This window comes from Rhipicephalus microplus, chromosome 4, assembly GCF_043290135.1.
Source record: "Rhipicephalus microplus isolate Deutch F79 chromosome 4, USDA_Rmic, whole genome shotgun sequence".
Classification (NCBI taxonomy): domain Eukaryota; kingdom Metazoa; phylum Arthropoda; class Arachnida; order Ixodida; family Ixodidae; genus Rhipicephalus; species Rhipicephalus microplus.
This window is the reverse complement of record NC_134703.1, coordinates 165,682,229-165,709,028: the sequence shown is the minus strand read 5'-3', so window position 1 is coordinate 165,709,028 and position 26,800 is coordinate 165,682,229. Positions and strand designations below refer to the sequence as shown.

Here is a 26,800-nt window from a genome sequence, read left to right as displayed (position 1 = left end):
CGGAACTGGCGATACGGCTTCGGCATGATGAAAGGTTCAAACCAGGTTCAAAACGTGGCTGAGAGCGTAAGCCTAACGCATTGGCGCAGTGGCTGCGGCGCGCTTCGTCGGGCTGGTTCAGCGGCGTGCCTGAATGTGCAGACTTGAGAAACGGTTGCTCCAATGTCTCGCTAGCTCGCGCGGGTTCAGGAAGCCGATGAGTACAGAGTGACAAACACTCACCGCTTCGCCTGTGCTCCGCTGCTGCACGCAACAGACAGCTCGGGAGGCCCGGCGAATCGGAAGTCACGATGAATTAGTCACGTGTGCTCACCACACGAACAGGCTCACACAACAGGGCTTTTTTTTTTTACCAGGATTCACGGCGTGCATACTGAGTGGACGATAACAAGCGCGGCGGGATATGAAAGAAAAAGGGCGGCTCTTTCGAATGCAACTAAGACGGCTGCTGTAGCAAGCGTAGAACGGCAACACCGCGGCGCTAGAAAAGCCCGTTTTTCACGTGTTCATAGCCAAAAATTCAACTCACTAACGTCACATAAGCTACTCTCATGGCTAAATTACCAATCTAGGACACGTGAAAATTGGCGAGATTATGCAGCGATAGTGGGAGAATCCAAATATAGCATTGTAAAAAAAACTCGTGTTCTTTAGCGATTTTCGGTCTCAAAGATCCGCTTCTCCCCTTGAGACGAGCAGCATTGGAGTGTTTGTTTGATTTCTCCCAGACTCAATGCAAAACAACTATCTGCTCAAGATGAATCGTGTAACAGGCCCCTTCTGTTAAGACGAACCCTCGCAGTGAGCAACGACGACAGGAATTCTGTGCAGCGGACATTTTAGTTTTGATAGTCTAGCGCAAGAAGCAAACATAAGAGAGCAATAAACATCCTGGCACAAAGACTCAAAGCAAACCGAAGGCAAATTGCAATGTGGAGGGAGAAAGCGAGATAAGTAAAGAAAAGTCAGCACATGAAGCTGGTATCTCCTTCAATCCTGTGGAGAAAGGACCGGCATTATCAGCAAATAAAGCAACAAAAGCATTCATCTTTTTATATTTCCCTCGCATTTTTCAGTTCCCCTACAAGAGTACAGTAGAGAACAGATCAACACAAGAGCTTGGCTGGAGGTGAAAATGCAAGGAAAGAGGGGCAAAAAAAAAGACAAATGAAAGTGAAAACGGGAAGACAAGAAATACAGTCTGTACATTAAAATCACATAAAATGGAAACGACATATGCGACACTAGCACTCCCATCAAAGGAGTTGGATGCATTGTCATAGGTGTCACAAAATGGCACCTGAGCGCATTGTATTTCTTCCGGGTGAAATTCAGCAAAGTGTGATGTGTCATTTTCATTATTTAAGTGCACAATAAAGAAGGTTATTTTTCACACTAAATATAGCTGCGTCGTGTCTCTTTCTGTCTGCCGAAGGCTCGTGATGGCGAGTAGCATAAACGGAGATCTTCAGCTGCATGTAGTTCAGGAAAAGTTACTGCTGGTTGAAAATAAGAAAACATCCCAACCTCAAAGAAAAAGTTTGTCGAGGTTTCGGTATGCAATGGAAGCATATCCAAAAGTAATTTCAAAGCCTGTTAAACAGCCTCTCGTAAGGTGAACAGCCAGAATAATAAATTTTCTATTCTTTGAAGGAAAATTGTGTTTGTCTCTTCCTTTTTTTGATCTTTTTGTAATAGTCAAAAAAGGGTCGTGATGCAATTTTATCATTAAAATATGGTAGAAATTTATTCATGAGCATATTATCAACTCGTGAAAACGAGTTTAGATGAGTCTGAATACTCTACTTGTTAGTCTAAATACTCTACTTGAAAGCATAGTTTTTATCAAGCTGAGCTAAATGAATGCTTTTTCTTGTTCCTTTTCTCCCCATTATAAGTATACCTCATTCAGTGTTTTGAAGCAACATATTTGGGAGTACTTGGCATGTTAGTTTTGGCTTTTGGGGGCACTTGTGAAAAGACAAATTCCCTATAAGATGAACAAATGATTGTGGTCCCTTCGAATTCATCCTGAAGGGAGTCTACTGTATATACCGTATAATTAATACAAAGGGACGATTGCCACTGTAGGTCAGTAGTAGAGCATCGGACACATTACTCTAAGGTCACACGTTTCGATCCTGCTGGTGGCGTTATGGCTCCATCCACTTTTATTTCTTCATATTTGCGCTACAAATACTTCTGATGACCTCCCCTATACTCTTGGCATCATTGTCTGTTAGTTCTCATTGAAGTGCACTGAGGCAAAGAACACCACTGGTTGAGCTGCTGTACCAAAGCTGTGTCAAACAGCGTTCCTGCATGGTACATACGGTGCTGCGCTGGACGTAACCCGCACACGATGCCACGCCTCGGTGGTGATCAAGACATCCAAGACGGGAGCCGAGCCAGCACTGGCCCAAGCATCTCCTAAAAGTCTCTACCCCTGTTCGGAAGTCGTGAGATTACAAAACTACTGCGCCATTCTTGCTGTGGTGGACATTCGAATGGCACCCACACCACAGACTTATTCTCATATCCTTCCATTTTGTGTTTGAATGTTCAAAAACGACTCCCTGTCCGTTTTCTGAGCTGCTGCACAATGACAGAAGTGCCCAAACTGTCCTCAACATCACACACACCACTAAAGAAAGGTAAGAAGAGTTATGTCGATAAAAAAAAATGGTGCACATACAATAAAAACCATACAACAAAAAAACACCACAGATGCCAAACAACGTGTGGTCTGTTTGTCCTCTGTACCCTGAACGCTAAGAACAGAATCCCCAAATAAACAGCTTACTTGGCTTACTTGGCCGAGTTCTCACTGACCCCCAATGGTGGCTACGATTCTCCCTAGTAGGACGATTTTCCGAACAGCTGTGATCTTGGCTGCAAGTATCCTGGGACGTTGGCCTGGAATGAGGAGTGGAATGAGGCCTTGGTGGGGTGACAATGACATCTGCGTCGCTGTCACTTTCGGACGATGTCTTCGCAACCCTTCCGTAAGCTCCGCCCTGCTCACAGGCCTCAGCTGTCCCTTCAACACCTGAAACAATATGTACAAACAAGATGTAAGTGCCACTAGCAAAGGGATGCAAGCTTTCGGAGGAAGAAAATCAAGAAAACACGAATTCGAAGCTATATATACTTAGTCCAAGTCAGGATTAACTATTACTTGGTATTAATGTCCTTCCCACCAAAGCAAGCATGCACATAAAGGACAAGGACAAGAGCATAAGCCAAAAAGCAAAGCAAAGACACTGTGGCTCGAAATTTCATCTGTCCCTGTAGTTAAAGGCTGTGATTTAAACGCGACATCAGAAGTGCATTGGCTTTGCATTAATCCAGCGAGCACTCACTGGACGACAGCGTCGTGCGGCTGCTGCTTTGTTCAGTGCCACGCCTCTCTTCGTGCCTGCCGCCGGACGCACCTTCTTCGCTGTCAGGGCTGCGCCAACGATCGTCCACGTTCTGGCGTGAAGAAGAGGAAGCGGGCAAGGGACTGTGCCGGTACATCTTGCACGGCTTCTCTTTCTTGCAGTGGCTGCTCTCGCCATCGCTGAGCAGGCGCTTGCGGTGGCGTGCTTCGGCACTCTCGAGGCCTTCTGCCCACGCCCGATGCGATGGGGCAACGTTCGGCGGTACGACGCTCGAAGAGTAGGCACTTGTCGAGACGATGTCTGGTGGGACGATGTTGCCCGGATGCCAGTCCCGACTAGAAGGGGCGACGTTGGTGGCGGACAAAAAAGCTGTCGCACTACCACTTCTCGGGGCAAGCCGCACATCCATACGCAGGTCGCTCAGGGAGAGGAGCGAGTGAGGGTTTGGTGTAGCAAAAGGGGAGAACGGAGGAGGAGGAGAGTACGGGGGAACTGCCGGTGGCGTTGCACGGCGATAGTTACAGCGGCTGCCACGGACACTTCCGTGGTCTAGCCGACCGGATGCACTGTCGGCATCTTCGTCGGCAGAGGAAAAGAGGGGAGAGCCACTTTCAATGGGCATCTCGGGAACTGCAACGGGGAGACAAAAACAAAACAGCGCCGTTTAAGAAGCAAGAAGATATAGCCGCAGCAGCAAAGAAAGAAGAGTGCCCAACAAGACAAAGGTTCCCACGCTAACCTCCGAGCTGAACACAACACATGCTGCCATTATCGCTTTGCATGCATGAAAACGAATGGCGTACAACTTCAAGATTGTAGTTCTAATTCCACAAAAGGGTGCCTCTCAAACATCCCCTTTGAACACGAGGGCAGTACTGTACTTAAAAGCAAGTTTGATTGTATATCTAAAAGTTATGTTGATCCCTTTCGGAAATTATCTCGCTGCAATGCCATGAGCACTATCACTTGCGAATACTGCGTCAGGAACCAAGCCAAAATAAATCTCAAAATTAAATTATTATAACGATGAAAACGACTGAATAAAAATACTGCTCCAAATACTCTTCACTTTTGGAAAATAAATATCTTAATACATAAACCACCACAGATTCTAAGTTCCAGTTTGGGATCACGTCTTTAATCTTTAAAGGGGTACTGACACGAAAACTTTAGTCTCGTGTTTTTCTGCAGCAATGTGTTGCAGGAGGCTTGTTAGTCACGACACAACACATCGTTTGCTGCCGCACGTGACATATAAGTAATTACAGGCCCCTCATTACCAATCAGTTTTAGTTTATGTTTGAGAGAGCTCCAAAAACTGGGTGCATTTGTCGCCACCTGGCATGTGCAGCTTTTGACCACATCAGCACACAGAACTTTGACACACTTCCGCATGGTCCATATGAAGAATAACTTTCATATAGGAAACAAGACTGCAATGTCGCTAAGCGTGCGCCACATTCTAAGCATGCTTTCTCACTTTCTAAGCGTATGCCCCGGCCACGCACTCTCAACCAGCTACCGAAAAATATAGATTGCGAAAACAAATGCGGCAAAAGAAAAATGGCAGCTGTGACATCATCATAACCTGTTTTTTATTGACTGCAACCTGGTGACATGAGGGAAGTACGGGGTCCCGAAAGGGTCCCCTATGAGGTTGGCACGATGGAGTCGACCGCTTACACAAACTTCAAAATTGATTTTAAATACCTTGCAAGCTACACTTGCTGTTGATAGTTTGCAGATGATATACGAATGTTCACGGGAATCGACCCCACAGGCTATCTTGTGTCAAACTTTTGTGTCAGTACTCCTTTAAGAATGTGCAGCCAATATTGATTACCAGCATCAGCAAATTCCTATGTCTAGTGACAGTGGGCCACTACTTCAGTGCAAAGAGAGCCATACCATCAAATGCCATATCATTAAGCGATTCTGCCGATGACTGTGTCACGGTGGCACTGAACGCAGTCTCAAAGATGGACGACAGTGAAGGGTGGCGGGCTTTCTTCGGGAACCACTTCTTGGGCAACCTGTAAGAGAGCCACATAAAAGGGGGCCCAGAAACACCTTTATGTAAACAAATAGCAGAATAACTTCTCTACTGGGCATCTTCCCATTAGAAACAATGCATGGCAGAATTGTCTCCCTCTCTTACCAGGAGACATTACTCAGTAATCACAGCAAACACGGAAAACAGAAATAACGGGTCACAATGTCACCTCCAAGTTCACACGCCAGCTCACCTTGCGTCCCATATTTAGGCAGAGTCTGTCGGGGCTTACATAATTCTTTACCAGCAAAAAAGGCAATGCTATTTTCCTCTGAGACACTCCTATCATGCTCATGATGTTTGCCTTCAGATCGGAAGCCATAAGGGGGGAAGGAGATTTCTTGATGTCATGATGGAGGCCGCATAATATCGCCTTGTGGCCCACAGATTCCTGACCCCTGTTTAAAACGGTTAGCTGACTTAAAAGAATCCTGCAACAGTTTTTTAGTAGCCATGAAATGGCCTTACGAGAGGAGCTTATTGCCTTACGAATAAACTGCCACGAGTATGTTTAGAATCTATCAAGTATGAGCGAAGTTACAAGATTTGTAGCACGATGCTATTGCTTCTCTCCTTCCAATGAAAACGCTGGAAGCTAAGCATGGAGGGATAGCATGAGGGAAGAAGGTACATCACGCATGCCTCGTAATCTTGAGCACATTTTCTTTTTTTTATTCTTCTTCTTTGAACGCCCGGCCATAGCAACTTTAGAGCGTGCCATGCTAGCCTATTCACGGTTCAAAGTGTGTGTACCGTGTGTGTGTGGCCCGTACTCGCGTGTCGCTGCAGCTCGGCCCAGGCGAAGAAAAAACAACTATACCGAACGGACGTCTTGTCTCGCAGTCAGTCAATCCGCCCCATGCCTACTATACATTCAAGGGTTTCACATGTCCGAACCATAATACGACTGTAGGACTTGCGACAGTATGAGACTTGGGATTAATTTCAACCACATAAGGTTCTCTAACATGCACTTAGTCCATGCATAACTACTTCCAGCTCGCCTCCGAGAAGAAAATGTGTGCACCACGAGTAAACCACACGCTTCCTTGCTCACAACAGTCTAATAATGTGGCTTAAACTTCAAGACAGTGCCCAGAAACACTGGCCACTCTTTTTGGGCACTTGCCTTTGGTTGGCCCTTGACATGGCCCGAAGAGTGGTTCCACTGGGCGCTCTGACTACCAGGAGAGAGAAATTGGTCCTTCATGGCCAGCATGGTCAAAAGTGACGCTGTTTCCATAAATGCTGAAAGCTTAGGTAACGGATCTCTTGGTTTTGCAACTTGTACTAACTCACCATGAAGGTAGTAAAAGGCCCACGTAATACTTTTTTTTCTTTGATGGGGGGAGGGTTAAGACGGAATGCAAAACAATACCAAGCAGGCACAGTATAAAAAGTGCAACGGACACGCAAGCTTTCTCTTAAAAAAATGTGCATGAGGGTTTCGCCCATGCCACTGTTCAGTATTTGCCGAAACTGGAATGGAACAAGCCGACTCATAAAATTGCGACACAGGATCTGCTATCACATTTTAAAATGTTCCTTAGGTTGAAATCCTGTTGCTCTGAACGAGATTGAGGGTGTTGTCACTGTTTGACTAAGTGATTTGAAAATCGCTGAAAAAGCCTTTTCACTTTTGAAGTGCATGAGTGAACGGACTTTTGTGCACAGTTCTCCCCCCCCCCCCCCCCCTTAGACTTTGTTTATTGTGTGCTTACACATGTACCACATTGCGAAGATCGTTTAAGACTTCAACACTTGGAAATGCCAATAATATCCAGACGGTTCCAAATAACATATTGCATTACAATACCTTTCTCACTGTCTTAAGGCCCATATTCACAATGCTACCTTAAGACTTCTTTCATTGTTTATGTGGTCTTGCCTTAAATTAACATGCTTCCTGAACAAATGAAGAGAGCATTCACAAATCAACCTCAGAGTTTCCTTTCGCCCTGCTTATCTTTCTTGTGCCCCAAATGGTCACTATGGGTACAGAAACAGTAATAAGGGCAAAATATAACTACAATGATGACTTGGGAACTTCCTCATCAAAAAATTCAAAGGATATGATAAGGAAGATGAGACATACAGATAAGATTGGTTTGCAAATGAAAGTTTTGAAGTACGCACCTCTGTTTGGACGAGCTAGCCGAAAAGAAGCAGTGGTACGGACACTATTGCTAAAATTATGGGAATAAATGCACATAAGAGATGGCCAAATGCTCTTTATCATTACAAAAAACTTAATTATAATTCGAACTAACGAGCTCAGCTTGTCGCTTACATACTGACACACACATGGGTGGTGATGCGATATATACAGAAGATAGGAACACTAAACTCTTATATGCTTAATCGATGTAATCCTGGAATTGCAGCCATATCCTTAAAAAAACAGGATGAAAAAATTGTTAAATTCCGCTCATAACACTATATCATTTCACTACCGCCCAGGTAGCACAATACATTAAAGTAATGTTGTATTTTTGTTGCGAATGTTGAACAAACGTCTTGTGTTTTCAAAACAACATTGTCTGAACATTTTACATGAAACGTATAATGTTCTTTGTTGTTTGTAAAATGTTAAATATATATTAGAAATACACTGTTAAAATACCATTGAATGTGGAACATTAGTGCAACATTCAAACAAAACATTGAACATTGAATGTTATATTTCAAGCATTAAAGAAATGTTTAAATTGCACAAAAAATTCAACCTGACAGGTAAACATTCTAGCAATGTTCATGAAATATTTTACCACCATTATTTGCCGAAAATGCCCATTAACAAGAAATTTAGCTGCAGAGAAATATTTCATGAAGTACAGAGAAAACATTATTTCATTTAAGAAATGAAATTGGTTTTTCCTAAGTGACACCAGATAATGATAGTTACAATAACATATAGTGCAGTCAATCATCCGTGGCTATTCTTCAATTGATATAGCAACTATTCTAGGCATGCTTATGAACTGGTTTTACTGCCTGAAATGTCATGCACAGCTGTCTTTTGGTCATGTATTTGTAGTAGCTTTCAAGTTTCTCACACATCACTATGGTGTGTATTTTAATAGCCAAACTACCATGGACGTCGGCATGAATGAGTCAAGTCTTCGCGGGGGGGGGGGGGGGGGGTCGCCATGCGGTGGGAAAGTGCTGGTGTGGCTTGGGCAAATGATGCTTTGAATTTGCATGCCTCTGCTGATTTGCAAGAACACTGGTGACTCACAAACGGTTGTCCAAACAGTAATGCAATTTCTTTAATGAGGTCCCAATGCTTTACATGCGGTAATGAGCCAAACGATTATAGTAAATAAAACAAAGATGCTAAGGCTTCGCTAAAGCTATCCGAGTTTGAATGATGGTGATGCTCTTGGAAAGACCGTTCCAGTCCTGGGTGGTCTAGCAAAAGAGTGACAGTGGGTCATGGTGCAAACAAAAGGTAGGTCGACAGCCTTCTGGTAATGACTGTGGGCTGAAGTATGATGAGCAGTTTGGAAGTTATATTGAAATGTATGCATTCCGTACTACAAGTACATTCTAGTGATTGTGCATTGTAGGTATACATTATATACGCCTGGGTTAGTCCTTATCTAAGACAATAGCTGGTACAGTACGAGTAACAGTAGAGTAGTTGGAACAGATTAATATAACTTCATGGTTTAGGTCAAGTTCCATAGACTTGATTTGGGCTGTGTTCAAACTGCAGATGATTAATTTTGGGCCAATTCATGTTTTGTAAACTCAAAAATTCGACTCATGGAGGGGCAAAATGCAAGTTATCATGAAAATAGCCAGAAGCTTTGTAAGTATTGTTAACTATTTTACTTCAGAAGACGTTTAGGTTCTGGTAATTCTTAAAAAACAAGACACAACATAATTGAAAGACTACATCATAGCATGACCTCACCAAGCTTTTGCAATCCTTTAGACTTCTATCAGCGAAGCTGTTTAGGAAATCACGAGTCGGTGGCAGAAAACTAATATTGTAACAGGTATGTGCCTCTGTGCAGCCTACCAGAAAACTATCATCATAATAAATAGGTATGTTTGACAGAAATTAGGAAAATCTCACTACTCGCCTCCGGTCCACTAAGAATGATGAAGGCAACAGTTAGCCCAACAAATCGCTTCAAAGTAACAGTAAACCGAAGGCCCCTAAGCCCCTATGAGAAAATACTAGGAAATGAGAAAGGCAACAGCAGCGGCGAGAACACACCGAAGCAACAGGCCTGTGCTGAAGAAATGCCTGTCAGTCTACGAGAGGTGTGGACGCTCAGTTTCAGGGCAAGTTTCTATCTCGGGAATTTGAATAACCGTGTCGTGCCTGTGACTGTCTATGGGCTTCTCTGATCTAAGAATCAACGTAAAAACAACCTAGCATCACCTAGCTAAAGCCTAGAAGCAACCAGATAAGTCCTCACAATCGTCCAGTTTTGCTGTTTGAAGCCTTGAGCGGCTTAGCAACAAGCTTTGCCAATTCTTGTATGTCACTGCATTAGAAGCAATATAAATATCGTGTATAGTTTCTACAGCCACTAGAATCTGACATATTTTTATGGGGCTTTATAGTTATCATGTCCAAACATTTCTCATCTCAGTAAGAATTACTGTTCCTAACAAGTATGGTAACGTGAGCATGTAAAGAATGCTCCTCATTCTGGCTGGTTTTCATTCACCGTCTCAACATCAGCAGTCAAAGCTACAGCTCAATTTGACAAAGGCAAAATGCCAGAAGCCCAAGTACAGTCATCAGTAAGCTTAGCTCGAATGCTCCACAAGATGTCCTGAAGCAGTTAGGTTGACACCAGCGCCACGCAGCTTTGAGTTTTGTTGCCGAGGTGTTACGCATGCATGTCGACATACAATCTAAGCTTAACGAGCTATTATCTTGGCAGCAGTGCCCAGTGTTTCGCAGCTGGCCCTCAGTCAAACCAGTCCAAGACACGCTACGGAGCATTCGAGTTAAGCTTTCCGACAATGGTGCGGTGCAACGTTGTTTAAGAACACCAGATAGTTGAAATTCCTAAAGCTCTCTGCTACAGTGCGCTAATATTCATATTGTGGTTTTGGCATGTAAATTTCCCAATAATATTATTATTAAAACTATACAAAGTCAAACATAAGGACATCACAGTGAAAGTAGTCTGGCTGTTTAAATTGCAGTGCATAAAAGAAAACAGAGAAGTAAGAACATTCAACATGAGTGGTCATGTTGTGTGTTCTCTGTGTGTAGTCTGCTTTTGTGCAACAATATTTCAACAAGAGCCAATACCAGATTTCACACCGTTTCTGTCATGTGCACCTTGAAATTGTGTTAAATAATGGAGATATAGCAACTCGCAGGCCACGCTGCCGTGGAATACATGGAATAGTGGCCTATGAATTTTGACCGGCCCCGTAGGTCGTAACCACGATGATACAAAAACCAATCCGCGGATCGAGTTTGGCGCAGCGCAATCTGAAAGTTGGATCGCGTTGCGATAGGGGCTGATAGCAATTGGAGGTGTCAAAGTAGCAGCACCTGATCCGGCTTAAGCCTCACCCAGATCGGCCCTTTTTGTGATCTTAACTGTTTGTGCGACACCGGTACAGTATGTTTAAATCGCGATCAGGTCCAATTGCTATTTGTGCGATGTCTGCGCCAAACTCGATTCGGATCAGGCTGTAACGCAATGCATTGGTCAATTGTTTGCGATCAAAAGCGCTCTTGTGTAACCGGTTTTGCGATTGAGAAATGATCGGGCTTGATTGTGACCAGGAGTACTCTTCTGACATTTGCATAACCTTTAAGTTGTGAAGAGCAGAAATGATTGCACACGGGGTGTAGTTGGAGCCAACATTTTGAAAGGTTTTGCCAGGCTGAAACAAATCCGCTTCTCGAAACGTTCGCTACAACGACACCCCATTTTCGCAAATTTTTCATGTCTTCAAGCTTTAATTTTCCCCTGAACTTCTCCCTTTACCCTCCGTGGCTGTATATCAGCTGTCATGCTAATAAAGTCGAGGCCACGGCCACCGCATCGCGAAGAGGCTAAATACAAGCGAAGCTATACATTTCAGTCCACACAAAAGATTCCCAGCTGGCCAAAATTAATCCTGAGTACACCTTCTCTATGGCTTGCCATATTATCACCATTTTAGCTCGTGTTACTGCAGTAGTTATTAGCTTTCGTTGTGTGAACTTAAATTGAAAACACTCGCTATATCATATGCAGATATGAAACGGTACTGGAGACATTTACAAGATGTCGGCGACCGGCAGAGAAAAAGCAGAGTTGCTGAATGTGTGCACAAACACTTCGCAGACATTGCAACTTCATCTTTTTCCGAACAGGATAAGAATTTTGCAAACGATAAAGAAGACAATAAAGCGGTGATGTCACGAAGGCTTAAATTCAAGAGCATGTCAACCCTACAAATGCTTTTGCAAGCACGTCAGCTGTAGAACAGCCAAGATTGGCCAGCAGTGTAGCAGAAGTTGAGTTTGAAACAACTTATGAAGAACAGCCGAGCTTGGCCAGCGAGCTGGCAGCTTGGGCCTGTGAAACTAAAGCTTGTGCATCTCATCTAACGCTGCTGCTGAAAATATTGAAGAAGCACCACCCGGAGTTACCCAGTGATTCTCGAACCCTAATGGGGACACCGAGGTCTTGCGCGTTAAGAAAAATGGAGACATCTGGTTTATACCACTACTTTGGTATTAAATCAACATTAGAACAAATAATACAAGCAGGCAGCATGACAAGTGATACCATTGCACTTCTGATAAGTATTGATGGGCTTGCCATTGCAAAAAATTCGATCAAACAGTTCTGGCCAATATTGGCATCTGTTGAGTCCAGTGATGTCAAGCCATTTGTCATTGCCTTGTTTGTTGGAAACACAAAACCTGAGAGCCTGCAGGACTACTTGTGTGATTTTATTGCAAAAGTGAGCATGCTGGAAATGGAAGGCTTCACTCTTGGTGACAAAAAGTTTACATTTCAAGTACGTGCATTTGTCTGTGATGCACTTGCTAGTGCATTCTTGAAGTGCATCAAAGGCCATGGGGGCTATTACAGTTGCGAGAGATGCGCTCAAGAAGGAGTCTATTCCAAAAGCTCTCGGAAAGTAATCCTTCCAGAGCTCAATGATCCACTGCAAACTGATGAAGCATTTCCGAACTAAGATCAGGAAAAGCACCATTGTGGACACTCACCACTGACCGAGTTAAAAATTGGCATGGTTAGCGATTTTACACTGGATTACATGCACCTTGTGTGCCTAGGGGTTGTAAGGAAACACTTCACTACTGGGTCTATGGAGTACCTCATAGGTCAAAGGTTCCAGTACGTGTGCAGAATGAAATATCAGAGATGCTAATAAGTTTGCAGAAGCACACCTCGGGAAATGGCCCGTAAGCCCCGAAGTCTTTGCGAACTGGAAAGATGGAAGGCCACAGAGTTTCGAAACTTTTTATTCTACTTTGGACCTTTGGTACTATCAGGGCAAATTGAAAAATGTTATTACCAGCATTTCATGAAGCTGAGTGTGACTTTGTCTATCCTCGCAAGCCCTGAGCTTTGCCACCTGCACTTAAACTTTGCCAAAAATCTTCCCCGAGGGTTTGTCACTGATGCTGGACGTCTTTATGGGGAGGGTGTTTACGTGTACAATGTACATGCACTTGTACACCTTCCTGATGATGTGCAGAAGTTTGGCCGTCTTGACTCAGTTTCAGCATTACCGTTTGAAAACTTTTTGGGTCAATTGAAGCGTGACTTGAAATCTCCAAATCGACCACTTCAGCAAGTCGTGAATCGCTTGTGTGAGCGCAGTCAGAGTGACGTGTTCAAAACAGCACTCCCAGAAAAGCAAGTAACTTTGCAAAAGCCACATGATTCTGGACCTACTCCTCCAAGTTTTCAGGGACAACAGTTTCACTGCATAGCTTTTTCAGATGTAGTTATTTAAGCCAACACTGCTGACTCATGTCTTCTTATGAAAGACGAGAACGTTGTGATTGCAAGAAATATTTTATCAGATAGTGTTGATGTAAAGATATCTGCTAGATTTTTCAAGCAACTGACCCAATTTTATGCTGGTATTGTGGGGACAACTGAGCTCCATGCTTCCCAGGCTTCGGACCTTTCAGCAGTCAATGCAGTATGGTCAATCAAGGAGATCAAGTCAAAGTGCTGCTGCTTACCTGGTAGACAAGGTTTTGTTGTACTGGGTTCTTTAACCCAGTGTTGTACTGGGGTTCTTTAACGTGCACTCAAATCCAAGCACACGGACCTCCAACATTTCTGCCTCCATCGAAAATGCAGCCGCCGCAGCCGGGATTCGATCCCGCGACTGAAGCTAACATGCTCTTTCAAGATGTAGTTTCAGAGCACATCTGTGTTGCGACTTGTAGGGATCACCAGTAACCATCCTTGCCCTCACTCACATTAGCGGCCATATAAAGCAGCCACCAGGGCCCCTCGGTATTTCCCTGGATGTGCAAGCACAGTGAGCAACAGATTGAAAGAGAAGTTGGCAAAAGTATGCAATGAGTTTTCATGTGTGTGGAGAGTCCGTCGGGCCCTAAAATAGTGGCGACCAGCGTGGAGGTTATTCTTCTGATTTGTGCCACTGTCATGATACAGGTGCGAAAAACAATTAAGTGGTTGCCGTGCGGGGGCCACGAACAGCAACGAAGGGGTCAAAAGCTTTAAATTTTGAAGTTCGGTCATGTGCAAGCAGGCAGCAGGTGACAACATATACCATCGAAGGACTACAATGGCACTATCTACAGTATCGCTACCTTTATTCAGAACGTTAGCAGAACATTTAGTTTCAATGACATTAACAATATTGTTTCAACATTGAAGCTGAACGTAAAAGTAACATTATCATAACGTATTTATGCTACTTGGGTAGTTCGATCGCAATCGTCTTCCCTAAGTGCACAGAAAGCAGGCACAGCTTCACAAACGACGACTACTACGAAAAAAAAATTGCTCCGAAGTTGTCACCATGCGTGCGTACGAAGGTTTACTACGTACATAACTTTTAAGGCATGTGCACGACGCAGTCAACAGGCAACAGTTCACCGCATTGTTTACAGGAGGGAGCTTCGCGGGAAACATAACAAATGCGATCAACACTAGCTTCAAACACTCGCCGCCACTCGTAATCGCCTCATCTCGCAAGGCGGAATAGGCTTTAGAAGATAACACCACGCGTAATGACAAGCGAAGGCGCAGTCCTCAAGCGCCCACAGTACAATACATCGAGCCCTCACAAAGATGGCACCGAGCGCGCATCATACCTTTCCGGCTTCTGGTACCCGAAACCTGCCCAAAACCTTCCAGAAAGCTTCCACGAGTAACTTGTCCTGGGAGCGTCTGGCGACCCTCAGGATCCCCGCGGGTCGCCAGAACGTCAACCCGAGAAAAACGAACGCCAGCCGGAGGTGAGCCGGGGGGGGGGGGGCAGCCCGAGAAAAACGAGCGCGCTCTGGCTGTCTCTGGCAGCCCGCGGGTAGCCAGAAGTCAAAAATCGAAGAGTCCAAGTATTAAGGACGACGGGAAAAAGAGAATAGAGTCGCAGCAGGTAATGCGCACCCCCCCCCCCCACCAAACTAGGGGAAGTGTAGCGTCCCCGTGGTGGCCCGCCGTCGACGCGGCACGATCAGCTGTGAAAAAGGGGGGGGCAGCGCCCCACCTGCTGCGACTAAATTCAGTTTTACCCGTCGTCTCTAATACTGAGACGCCATCTCTTGATTGCACAGCTGCGCACCCAGCAAGAGAACGCGCCCCGACTTCTGTAAGGCACGGTTCATTCCGTTAAATAAAACGCCCAGCGCCGCTAATGCAGTCGCGAACAGCTTCATCGCACACGCACTCGCAAAATGCACGGCGGACGCCGCATCGTTGCTTCCCTAACGTAGAGACACAATCTTTTAATTGCACAGCAGCACACACAGCAAGATAACGCGTCCCGACGTCTGTGAGGCGCAGTTCATTGTTAATCAAAACGGCCAGCGTCCCTTGCCGCGTTCGGCAAGGGTCCCTCATGCACTTGCGACCTCACCTCACGGAGAAGTCACAACAACAGGAGCAAATTTCTCTGCCAAATTTGAGAGCAGTCTGGCAACATCCACCCCTAACTCTGGCAACTGATTTATGCAACGCCAAACAGCACCTCGCTCGTCTTCCTTGCAGAGCGCGATCGACGAGGTAAAGTAACAGCGCGGGCCCGGTCACCCTACCGGCTATCAATCGCCAGGACCGTGGCCAGGACGACACAACTTCCAAGACAAAAAAAAAAAGAATTCGTGGCGTTCACTGCACGTTGAGCTTGTTCGCGCGAGAAAAACGTGGCGTATATGTTTCCAGCTTTAGTTCTTAACAAGCCATAGCCACGTTTTCAGGCTAGGAAATATACATTTCACGAGATGCGTTGGTCGCTACAACAATGCACTTTTCTCTTGAGGTTCCGTCGCCCCACCGATAGGTATCCACTGCAGTCAACGGACCAATGGGCGCACAGCGTTGTTATTTTCTCGTCATATTTTAAGTTAGGGTCTGCGTGCTTTTTCTGATGCCGCAAACTGCAGGTGGCTGGCGTGACCTCCATTTGTCCCCGAAATTGGCGCACCTGAGAAAATTTTGAGGCTGGCTGGGCATTAGGAAGTAGCGTGGCGCAAGTAGGCGTAAAAAACGGAAATTGTATCAAATTGGTACAATAGGCGCAGCTGGTGCACCCCTGCATTATACACTCCGTGCACGGCGACTGGCTCGCCGCCCCACTGTCGTCAGAGCAGACAGACGTTGAGAGTCCGAGCGGTACCAAACGGTCGGCCAACGCCCGCTAGCACGTAGAAACAGACAAAAGTTTTGTTCACATTGTATCGCAGTGGTGGTTAACTACACCCTTCTACGCGTGCCCATTCTTTTTTCACCTATACATGTACACCACTCCGCTATAAATCACTTTTCTAAGTCAGCGCTTTTTCTGTCCTTGTTGGTTGCTTCCGTAGTTACGCTGTAACTACTTATAGGTTCCACTGTTCGTATATTTAGTTAATCTCTTTAACAAGAACGAAGTTTCCTGCAGACAGTCACTTTTGCTCTTTAGAGAGTACCAATTTCATCAAGCAGAAATTTAGCGTACAAAGAAAGAAGTCACTGGAAATCGCACCTTCATGCCGATCAGAATGGATCTTTATCACTCACCGGACCAACGATCGGCTCCTCCAAAGAAAACAATGTCGTCGTGCCAGCTTCCCCAGACACCGCTTCGGTGCACGAAGCGAACACAGCGAATAATCCGTCCCAACACGAAGCGCAGGCCGCACTAGGGTTGACCTCGATGACTGCCGACTTCGCGACGGACACGCACGTCGACACGAGGGACCGAGAGACACCGAGTGCAGATATATGCCGTACGCCACCGTTCGGAAGGACTGCCGCGTCGACGTCAAGGACACCTTTCTTACACGGGTTCCAAGCCAACGGCGACTCCCTCCCTCTCCCACATCTGGGACTCTGGCGTCGCGACTGCCTTGCTAGCGCCAACTCCCCCCCCCCTCCCCCGCCGGTTGCCCAGACACGCAGGCGCCATTAGCTACTCCGTTTTGGCGGTCTTTTGAGGGGATAGAGCGGTTGGGTAGCTCGCGATGCTGATGCGGGCTTGCGTGCTGGCGGGAAGCGTTCGCGCCTCTCGAAAAGGGGCAGAATGTTTCGAAACCACGGGGCAGAATGTTTCGGGGCAGAAACCACGGGGCAGAAAACACGGGGCAGAATGTTTCGTTTGCTGCCACGACGGCAGCGTTAGTTTATGTTTAGACTGGCTGTCCCAGAATTCGATTTTGCAATCTTTGGGCAGCTTCAAGTTGTCTTGCGTTCACCACACAAATGACCATGACGTTATTTTCTGTCCCATCAAGAATTACCTGGCTGACTCTCTGGCTAGCTCTGCTGCCAGAGAGCTGCCAGAAGTGTGGAAACCGATGATGCGATGATGCCGTCTGCTAAGTTATACACACATTTGTTCACCATTATAAATGAAAATCAATTCCACAATTCACAAATATCAGCACTTATCACCTGGGAAGCTCCACACTGACGAGCTCCACGCTGCTGCTGTCATCATCATCATCACTGATAAGGCAATCTAGCTGGAGGTCCGGAGCCGAAGGCCAGAGACAGTCCAGGTTAGGCTGCTCCGCCTCAGGTGGGCCTCCCTCAGCACCCCGTGATGTACCTGGCAAACGATAAACAAGTGTTTCACACTTGCCATACTGGTGACAGGCGGAGCTGACTGGTGCTCTCAAGTTTAAATGCACCTACAGTAAACGAGATAATCTCGGTTAAGACGAATTCTTCCTTGAGGGGGGAAGAGGCACTTAGCCCTCAGGGATCTTATTATTTAAGCTAGGGTGATGAAAACTTATGAGATGGTGTATTTACATGTACAGATGTCAAATAAAAACTCAGTTTTTATGTACCCTTTAACAACCTTGTTTTAATTAGTCATTATTTAAAAGTTATTTTGATCACCTTTTTAGTAAAATGGCAGCACACATCTTTCTGAATTAAATGTCATTGCATTCTACAATTAGCAAGAAGTGCAAAAAGCAAGTTTCATGGCTCTAGCTTTCCTACAACAAAAGTTATGAAGTTTAGAAGTTCATCCTTCCATTATCAAGGAACGATAATTTTTTTATTTTATTTTTTCTAAACATTTAGTGTGTCCTAAAGGCCCATAGGGCAATTTCGTGCACTCACTAAGCATCCAGCTTCTCAGCAAGACAAAAATGATCAAATTCCAGTGTACCAAAGCTGAGAAGCGCTTGTCAGAAGAATGAAAGGTGGCCAAAAAACTGAAATTGAGAAAATGGCAAAAAACAAAGCTCTGTATATTCAAGGAATTCTACCCAAACAAAAATGCTTCTCTTTGCATATAAATGCTTCAAAAAACACCAGGGAAGTAGTCCTTGTCCCACTTTTGTCGATGCCGCCGCTTTGCTTGTTGCAGGAACCTGGAAGATGCTGAACGCTTACGCTCGGCACTCGTGATCCGACGAGAATCCTTCTCTTCTGCCCGTCGCTCGCTCATGGAGTTTTGCTCTAGCTGAAGTTCTTTGAGGATACGTGTGGAGGCTTCTTCCATTCCTGAATTGAACCGCATCACGACCTCAGCAACTGCAGTCTTAACAGCTATGAGTGAAGCATGCTTCTCTTTAGGCATTAGAGACCATATGACAGGAGTGCCTCGTTTGCATTTTGTGCTAAAACGCTGCCTCTTAGGCAGCGTTTTAGTAGCTCCTTGTCACAAAGTCGCTTATATACTGGAAGTAGTGCAACACGGACATTTTGTGAGAAGTTGTTAGTGTGTCTTGGCAGCGGTTCTCCCCTTGCAGCAGCAGCATTCTGCTTGCACCATGAGTCACGGCACTTGGGTACAAGGTGTGGTTGGACCTTTCATCAGACGATGTCACATGATAATATGTGGCCATGGCTGCCCGGTGCATCACATCTACGTCACCAATATTGAACTTCAGAGCCCAGTCATAAGATCTCGACAATTTCTCTACATCACCTGTCAAGCGGCCTCTTCCACTTGCGTGTTTCGCTTAGAACCTTTATGCTTTTGAACAAGATTGTGTAGTGCGCAACCCATTTGCTTTAGGATATGGTTGATACAGTCCTCTTTTTGAACCTGTTTGAAACCATACACTGATGAGTCTTTAACAGCACGAAATGATCTACTGTCCCCATCACACAGCATCACTGTGTACCTCAAACCGTGATGGGAAATTGAGCGCCAAAGAGTGACTGCTGCCTCCGCTTTTATGTGATCTGATTTGCACTGTGTATTTTTCTAGCAGATGTGCGATGACTCCCAAATCAAGTAATTTGAGTGCTCCTTTGGTGGTGTGGGCTTGCATCCGGCACAAAAATTTGACAGGACAACATAGTCTAAAACATAGCCAGAAAACAGCTCTATAGGAAAACCCACACAAATGTGCGACAGGTGGCCTCTGGTCATCCATGTGCCATCATTTTGTTGTCAAAGCACAGATCTTGGTTTGTCAAAGCACAGATCTTGGTATAATGTTTTCACTGACATGTCGCAATTAGTGAGGACCTTGTCTGCAGCTCGTGTTGCTGCAGGATTCAGTTTATTTTTCAAATGGCTCTGATAGCTTTTGTGGTGAAGTCCCCTGTGAGAAATTCCCATTACAGAAAAGATGTCGTTTAGGGCTGCCTGGCCATTCCCTGTGCTTTGCACTGCACGAGAGGCACGAATATTCACTTCAAATGCAGCGCGTTTAGCCTGACTGGGTACCCTTCCAGAGCTCCACTCACTGTCAACAAGTCCACAGTTGTGGCACTCTGAAATCAGCTTCGTCGCAAGTCTATATTCACACTCACCTTGTTCAATAGCGATGGTCGCACTGCATGTCCAGCATTTAGCTCTTCTTTCAAGAAGTTTGTTTATCGGAGATGAGTCGACGATCCCGTAGGTAGCGGCCGACGGATCCGAGTCAAAATTGCAAGGTTCCTTTTGGCGTTGAAATCTGTTGCCAGACTTTGGGGTGGTTGTTGCCAGACTGCCACTAAACTTGGCTTAAAATTTTCCTCTTGTAGTTGTGGCTTCTCCGTAAGAGTTTGGTGCTATCCGCGGTGCATTTCTTCGTTGGAAATTTTTCTTCTGTAGTTGTGGCTTCTCCGTAAGAGTTTGGTGCTATCCGCGGTGCATTTCGCGAGTGCATGAGCGACGCTGGCGGTTTTAATTAACGGAATGAACCGCGCCTTGCACAAGTCTAGGCACGTTCTCTTGCTGTGTGCGCAGCTGTGCGATTAAGATATCGCGTCTCAGTATTAGGGAGTACGGGGAAAACTGAATAGAGTCGCAGGAGGTGATGCGCTGCCCCCTCCCCCCTTACTTTTCTTTTTTTTTGTCTCAGCTGATCGTGTAGCGTCGACCGCGCGCTACGACGGGGGACGCTACGTTTCCCCTAGCTGCGTTAGCACAAGACATATCGTTCGGACTCGTGTAAACATGTGATGAATAAGTGTTCCAAAGCTGGTTAATAGGGGTATGTCGGATATGCTACAGCTATGTACACCTGGAAGGCTGCTTTATCGAAGCAGATGGAGCAAATTAAGCGCGACTTGCGCGTACCTGTAAATTGGACCCGGCGGACAAGTTACCATCGCTTACAGCCCCCCCCCCCCGCCACCCACAATAAGCACGAACTACCGAAATTCCAAATAGTGATTGTGTATTGTTTCTCAGCTCGAGAGCTTAGTATACAATAATAATAAAATGACATAATAAACATAATAATGACAATATTAATAATACAACATAATGACAACATAAACATAAGAATAAAATGACAATATGTCTCACTACGTGCTAATCACAATTAAACTAGATACCGACGAGCAATTACCTCCATTAATCGAAGAAAAGGGTCTTTCACATTGGGACGTGCGTTAATTGATCTCCACCAAAGCCAGGCGAGGTGAGACGGCATAAGTGAGGTAGTCGTCTTGTTGCTGTTGCGCACGAGACGGCGCTTGGCCTTTTGCCATTCACTTTTAATCCTTAGCGTGTTGGCGCCTGTCGTAGGATCAACGAAGTTGACACTGTGGTTCACGGTGTGCCAGTCCAAGTTTAGCGGTGTTCCGTTGGCATCAGCAAGTCTGGGTATGCACTGGTACGCGGCCCACTCGTCGCTGTACACAGTCGTCGCGGTAAGAATGTGTGAACCAAGGGTGGCAGCATCCCTTTTATCCACTTGAAACAGCCTCAACTCCTTCATGGATACGTGCAGCACGCCGAAAATCCACGGATCCTTGTTAGAAACGCCACCGTAATTGTTGCGGCGCCTTGAAGGAACAGTCGCCTGTCAGCAGGCGACCTCGATTCGCCTTGCGCCGACCCCTCAACAAGCATTCGTCGATTTGGACGACCTCGCCCACTCCATCCATTACCAGCTATGCACGCAGCTCTTCGAGTGCTACTTCTCTGATATAATTTTTTTTAGTCGGTCCGTGTGGAGTTGCTAAATTTAAACTCCTTCTCTGTAAGCTCTCTCGTGTTCCTTGACGAGAACCCTTTCACCATGACGTACGCGAGCCATATTATTTCGCTTCGAGAGAGTTTTACGTTAGGACGACCAAGTACGTCTTGACAGGCAAAAAAGGAACCTTGGCCCTGCCTACCCTGCAGAGCCTGCGTCCCGTGGAGCTGGGAGAGCTGTTTCCTGCAACGATTGTACCTGAATGTGGGTCTGCTTCCTTTCTTTCCCGGGCAATTGTACGTCACGACTTCTCCACCGCATCCTGGCTCACCTGGATTAAAGCAGGGATCCTTGCAAATACCCCAGTACTCGGATGTCGGTGGCCGCCCCATTGTTGTTCCGGCTGCCTGAGGTCGAACTGCCGGTCGAAGCGATGCGGAGGCGAAAGTCCGATTTCAAGCAAGGCCTCTTTCGCGGCAGGGTACCTTATGATGTCGGCGATTTCGACAATGCTGGGGTCTATCTATGGCGTGGCTATGACGAGACGCTTCCTGATTTGATAACAGTGTAGCTTGCATGGCTAACATTACGGCATTTTATAAGGGTCATGAGGTGAAAGGGGGATAGAGCGCTCTAACGTTGACAGGGCGCCTACGTAATGAGGCATCAGCGGGGAAAGAGGGGGTGGGTCACAGCGCCGACGTGGCACGAGCATCTGCGGAGAAAGAGTGGATGGGCCACTAACCCCACGCGAGCACCTGCAGAAAAAGAGGGGGTGGGCAAAGACGCCTGGAATAAAAAAAACATATAAAAAACCCTTTTTGTACCTCAAACGTTGGTTGACATGGCGACGCGAGCGTCTGCGGAGAAAGAGGGGGTGAGCAAAGACGCCTGAAATAAAAAACATTAAAAAAACCTTTTTGTACCTCGACTGTTGGTTGACATGGCGGCGACCCGAAGCGACGCGAGCGACTGCGGAGAAAGAGGGGGTGGGTCAAGGCGCCGACGCGATGCGAGCATATGTGTGAAAGTGCGGGATAGGCGAAGACGCCTCGAATCGTACAACACCTAGGTCACGTACTCCACTTCGGTGCCCCTTCTTCTCCACAGCAACGGTGACTTCCGCGAGAATGTGAACGACATTACATCATGCTACATGATGTGCTAGTGCTGTGACCCACGTATCACGTAAACAGTACATCACCCAGGGCACGTACTCCACCTTGGTGCATTGGGCGTTGACACATGGCCAAACTTGCTCACGTAAACCTCTTAAATTTCCTTATTTGGTGCTCCCTATCTTGGTCGCAATCCCTAAGCTTTAGGATCGTGATCCTTATGAAATGCCGTAACGATAGTTGTGCAAAGTTTTAGTTGTGCAATGTTAGTTGTGCAAGGTTAGTTGTGCAAACCATTTCAGGAGCCGTCGTGTTATTGGACTGTGGAAGACGCCATTGCTTCGAGCGGCAGTTCGACCTGCAGACAGTCGGGAACAGCACAGAAGCGGCCGCCGACATCCGAGTGATGGGGAATTCGCAAGGACCTCGGCTCAATTATGGCGACCCAGGATGCAGCAAGTCGTCACGTACAATCGCCTTGGCAAAAAAACGAGCAGACCCACACTTCAGGTACATTGGTTGCAGGAAACAGCTAGCTGTCCCAGCTCCGCGGGACACTCACTATGCTGGGTAGACAGGGGCAAGGCTCCTTTTTTTTGCCTCTCGAGACATACTAGGTCCTTGCGTGTCTCAACGTGAAAGACCCTTCCTTCGATTAATGGAGGTGATCGCTCGCTGATATCCCGTTTAGGGATCCCTGCCATATCGTGAGTGATGTGCGTGTAGTGAGACATATTATGCCATTTTATTCTTATGTACCCACCCTATTGTTTTATACTGCGCTCTTGAGCTGAGAAACAATTTGTGCTTATTGTGGGTGGGGCCCTGTAAGCGACGATGGCTCGTCGGCCGAGTCCCATTTACAGGTACGCGCATGTCGCGCTCAATTCGCTCCATCTGCTTCGATAAAGCAGCCTTCCAGGCGTACATAGCTGTAGCATATCCGATGTACTCCGATTAACCAGCCTTGGAACGTTTATTCATCACATGTATATACGAGTCCGAACGATATGTCTTGTGCTGACGCAGCTAAGGTAAGCGTACCGTCCCCCGTCGTAGCGCGCGGTCGACGCTACACGGTTAGCTGAGAGAAAAAAAAAAAGAAAAGTAAGGGAGGAGGGGGGCAGCGCATCACTTCCTGCAACTCTATTAAGTTTTCCCCGTAATCCCTAATACTGAGACGCGATATCTTAATCGAACAGCTGCGCACACAGCAAGAGAACGCGCCTAGAATTGTGCTAGGCGCGGTTCATTCCGTTAATTAAAACGGCCTCTTAATTGCGCAGCAGCGCCGCGCTCGACTTCTGCTAGGTGCGGTTCCTTCCGTTAATCACAATAGAATCAAAACGGCCTCTTAATTGCACGGCAGCACCGCGTTCGACTTTTGCTAGGCTCGGTTCATTCCGTTAATGAAAACGGCTAGCGTCGCTCATGCACTCACGAAATGCACCGCGGATAGCACCAAACTCTTACGCAGAAGCCACAACTACAGGAGAAAAACTTTCAGCTAAGAAATGCACCGCGGATAGCACCAAATTCTTACGGAGAAGCCACAACTACAGAAGAAAAATTTTCAGCCAAGAAATGCACCACGGATAGCACCAAACTCTTACGTAGACGCCACAACTATAGGAGAATTTTTTTTCAGCTAAGAAATGCACCGCGGATAGCACCAAACTCTCACGAAGAAGCCACAACTACATGAGAAAAATTTTCAGCCAAGAAATGCACCACGGAAAGCACAATACTCTTACGTAAAAGCTACAACTACAGGAAAAAACTTTTCCGCCAAATTTAGCGAAAGTCTGGCAACAATTACCCTTACAGTATGGCAACCACTTATGCAACGCCAAAAGGAACCTTGCCCTTGCGCGCTGCCGCGAGCACTGGCAGCTTGCGCTCGCTGGCTGAAGTTGCCGATAAGCTGCTGATCTTATCAGCACTCACTTTCTGCTGTTGCGCACGATCAGCGCTTGTCAAAAAAGTTGCGTCTTTTCTTATGCACTGCCTATCGCCGACGTCGTCCGAGGCAGCCGGGGAAACAGGCGGAGATGTTGGCGTTTCATCCGACGGATCGTGTTCCGTGGCAGCGCCGTCCTGCATGAGGTGGGCGTTGGATATGCCCTTGCCATTATCTGTTTTTGCCGTAGATTTCTTGCGCTTTTTAGATGCGGAGCATCTAATACTCGAGGCTTGTAGTGCGGCGCCGTCCGCAAGCTTCCTCCTCCTTCTTCCACCATCTGTGCATCCCTTCCTCCTCTACACACCGCGCGCGCTTCACTCCTCCACCATCTGTGCACCCTTCCTCCTCTACACACCGCGTGCGCTTCTCCTCTTCACGAACATTCGCTAGCTGTATAACGTAGCGCGCATGCGCCGTCACGCTTCGAGAACATCGGCAGCTGACGCGCGCGCATGCGCCGTCGTGCTTCGAGAACATCGGCAGCTGACGCGCGCGCATGCGCCGTTGCGCTTCTCCCCCTTCTCGAACATTCGACAGCTGACAGTGCATGCGAGGTCGCGCTGTATATATACTCAAGGTCGGTGCTCGCTCGCCCAGTTGCCGCTCGTCGGTTGGTTTGTGCGGCGCGTCGACGTCCGAGGTCGCAATGATCGACGTCCTTTCGACCAGCGCCGGCCAAAGTGTTGGCGGAACCGCAACCAAGTCGTCGTCCGAAGACAAGGCAGCGCGGAGAAGAGCTCGCGACGCCGAACGTAAACGTCGGCGTCGAGTGGAAGATGCTCAACTTAGAGAACGTGAAGCCGCTGAGAGACGTCAGCGTCGAGCAGCAGCACCGGATTCGGCCGCTTTGAAACGTAAGCGTCGACAAGAGGACCCGGACTTTCGAAAAAGGGAAGCCGAGTGCAAGCGTCGGCGACGAGAGGCCGATCCCGATGCTGCCCGCGAGCGCAAGCGCGCCGAGGTAGCGGCGTGGCGCGCCAAGCAGTATGCCACACCCAACGCTCGCTAACCAATTATATGCTCCGCATCCTTCTCAGTGTTCCCCCGAGGGAAGCTGCGGGCAATTTTTTTTTTCAAACTTGTGAGCGGTGCGGAACTGGCGATACGGCTTCGGCATGATGAAAGGTTCAAACCAGGTTCAAAACGTGGCTGAGAGCGTAAGCCTAACGCATTGGCGCAGTGGCTGCGGCGCGCTTCGTCGGGCTGGTTCAGCGGCGTGCCTGAATGTGCAGACTTGAGAAACGGTTGCTCCAATGTCTCGCTAGCTCGCGCGGGTTCAGGAAGCCGATGAGTACAGAGTGACAAACACTCACCGCTTCGCCTGTGCTCCGCTGCTGCACGCAACAGACAGCTCGGGAGGCCCGGCGAATCGGAAGTCACGATGAATTAGTCACGTGTGCTCACCACACGAACAGGCTCACACAACAGGGCTTTTTTTTTACCAGGATTCACGGCGTGCATACTGAGTGGACGATAACAAGCGCGGCGGGATATGAAAGAAAAAGGGCGGCTCTTTCGAATGCAATTAAGACGGCTGCTGTAGCAAGCGTAGAACGGCAACACCGCGGCGCTAGAAAAGCCCGTTTTTCACGTGTCCATAGCCAAAAATTCAACTCACTAACGTCACATAAGCTACTCTCATGGCTAAATTACCAATCTAGGACACGTGAAAATTGGCGAGATCATGCAGCGATAGTGGGAGAATCCAAATATAGCATTGTAAAAAACTCGTGTTCTTTAGCGATTTTCGGTCTCAAAGATCCGCTTCTCCCCTTGAGACGAGCAACATTGGAGTGTTTGTTTGATTTCTCCCAGACTCAATGCAAAACAACTATCTGCTCAAGATGAATCGTGTAACAGGCCCCTTCTGTTAAGACGAACCCTCGCAGTGAGCAACGACGACAGGAATTCTGTGCAGCGGACATTTTAGTTTTGATAGTCTAGCGCAAGAAGCAAACATAAGAGAGCAATAAACATCCTGGCACAAAGACTCAAAGCAAACCGAAGGCAAATTGCCATGTGGAGGGAGAAAGCGAGATAAGTAAAGAAAAGTCAGCACATGAAGCTGGTATCTCCTTCAATCCTGTGGAGAAAGGACCGGCATTATCAGCAAATAAAGCAACAAAAGCATTCATCTTTTTATATTTCCCTCGCATTTTTCAGTTCCCCTACAAGAGTACAGTAGAGAACAGATCAACACAAGAGCTTGGCTGGAGGTGAAAATGCAAGGAAAGAGGGACAAAAAAAAAAGACAAATGAAAG

General features: G+C 46.8%; 2 protein-coding genes and 1 pseudogene across 25 annotated transcripts in view; 2 read left to right on the top strand and 1 right to left on the bottom strand.

Moving 5' to 3' along the window:
* The window catches only part of LOC119172939 (uncharacterized), a 1,216,589-nt gene that overhangs the window by 685,772 nt on the left and 504,017 nt on the right, over positions 1-26,800 (bottom strand). For 13 of the 22 annotated variants that reach the window (XR_012894686.1, XR_012894685.1, XR_012894688.1 and 10 more), the window contains 4 exons: positions 17,526-17,682; positions 5,292-5,416; positions 3,363-4,013; positions 2,804-3,049 (listed from right to left, as the gene is read on the bottom strand). The exons of 8 other annotated variants lie outside the window; for them this stretch is intronic. Coding sequence is in view for 10 of the 14 variants with exons in the window: in XM_075891724.1 (XP_075747839.1) it covers positions 2,804-3,049; positions 3,363-4,013; positions 5,292-5,416; positions 17,526-17,682 (1,179 nt within the window). In the remaining 4 variants the exon portion in view is untranslated. The remainder of the gene's footprint in view (positions 1-2,803; positions 3,050-3,362; positions 4,014-5,291; positions 5,417-17,525; positions 17,683-26,800) is intronic. One more of the 22 variants, XM_075891704.1, reaches the window with a different exon arrangement.
* The window catches only part of LOC142813823 (uncharacterized), a 548,512-nt gene that overhangs the window by 268,770 nt on the left and 252,942 nt on the right, over positions 1-26,800 (top strand). The gene's annotated exons all lie outside the window — the stretch shown is intronic.
* LOC142813822 (uncharacterized) lies at positions 8,253-14,315 on the top strand (annotated as a pseudogene).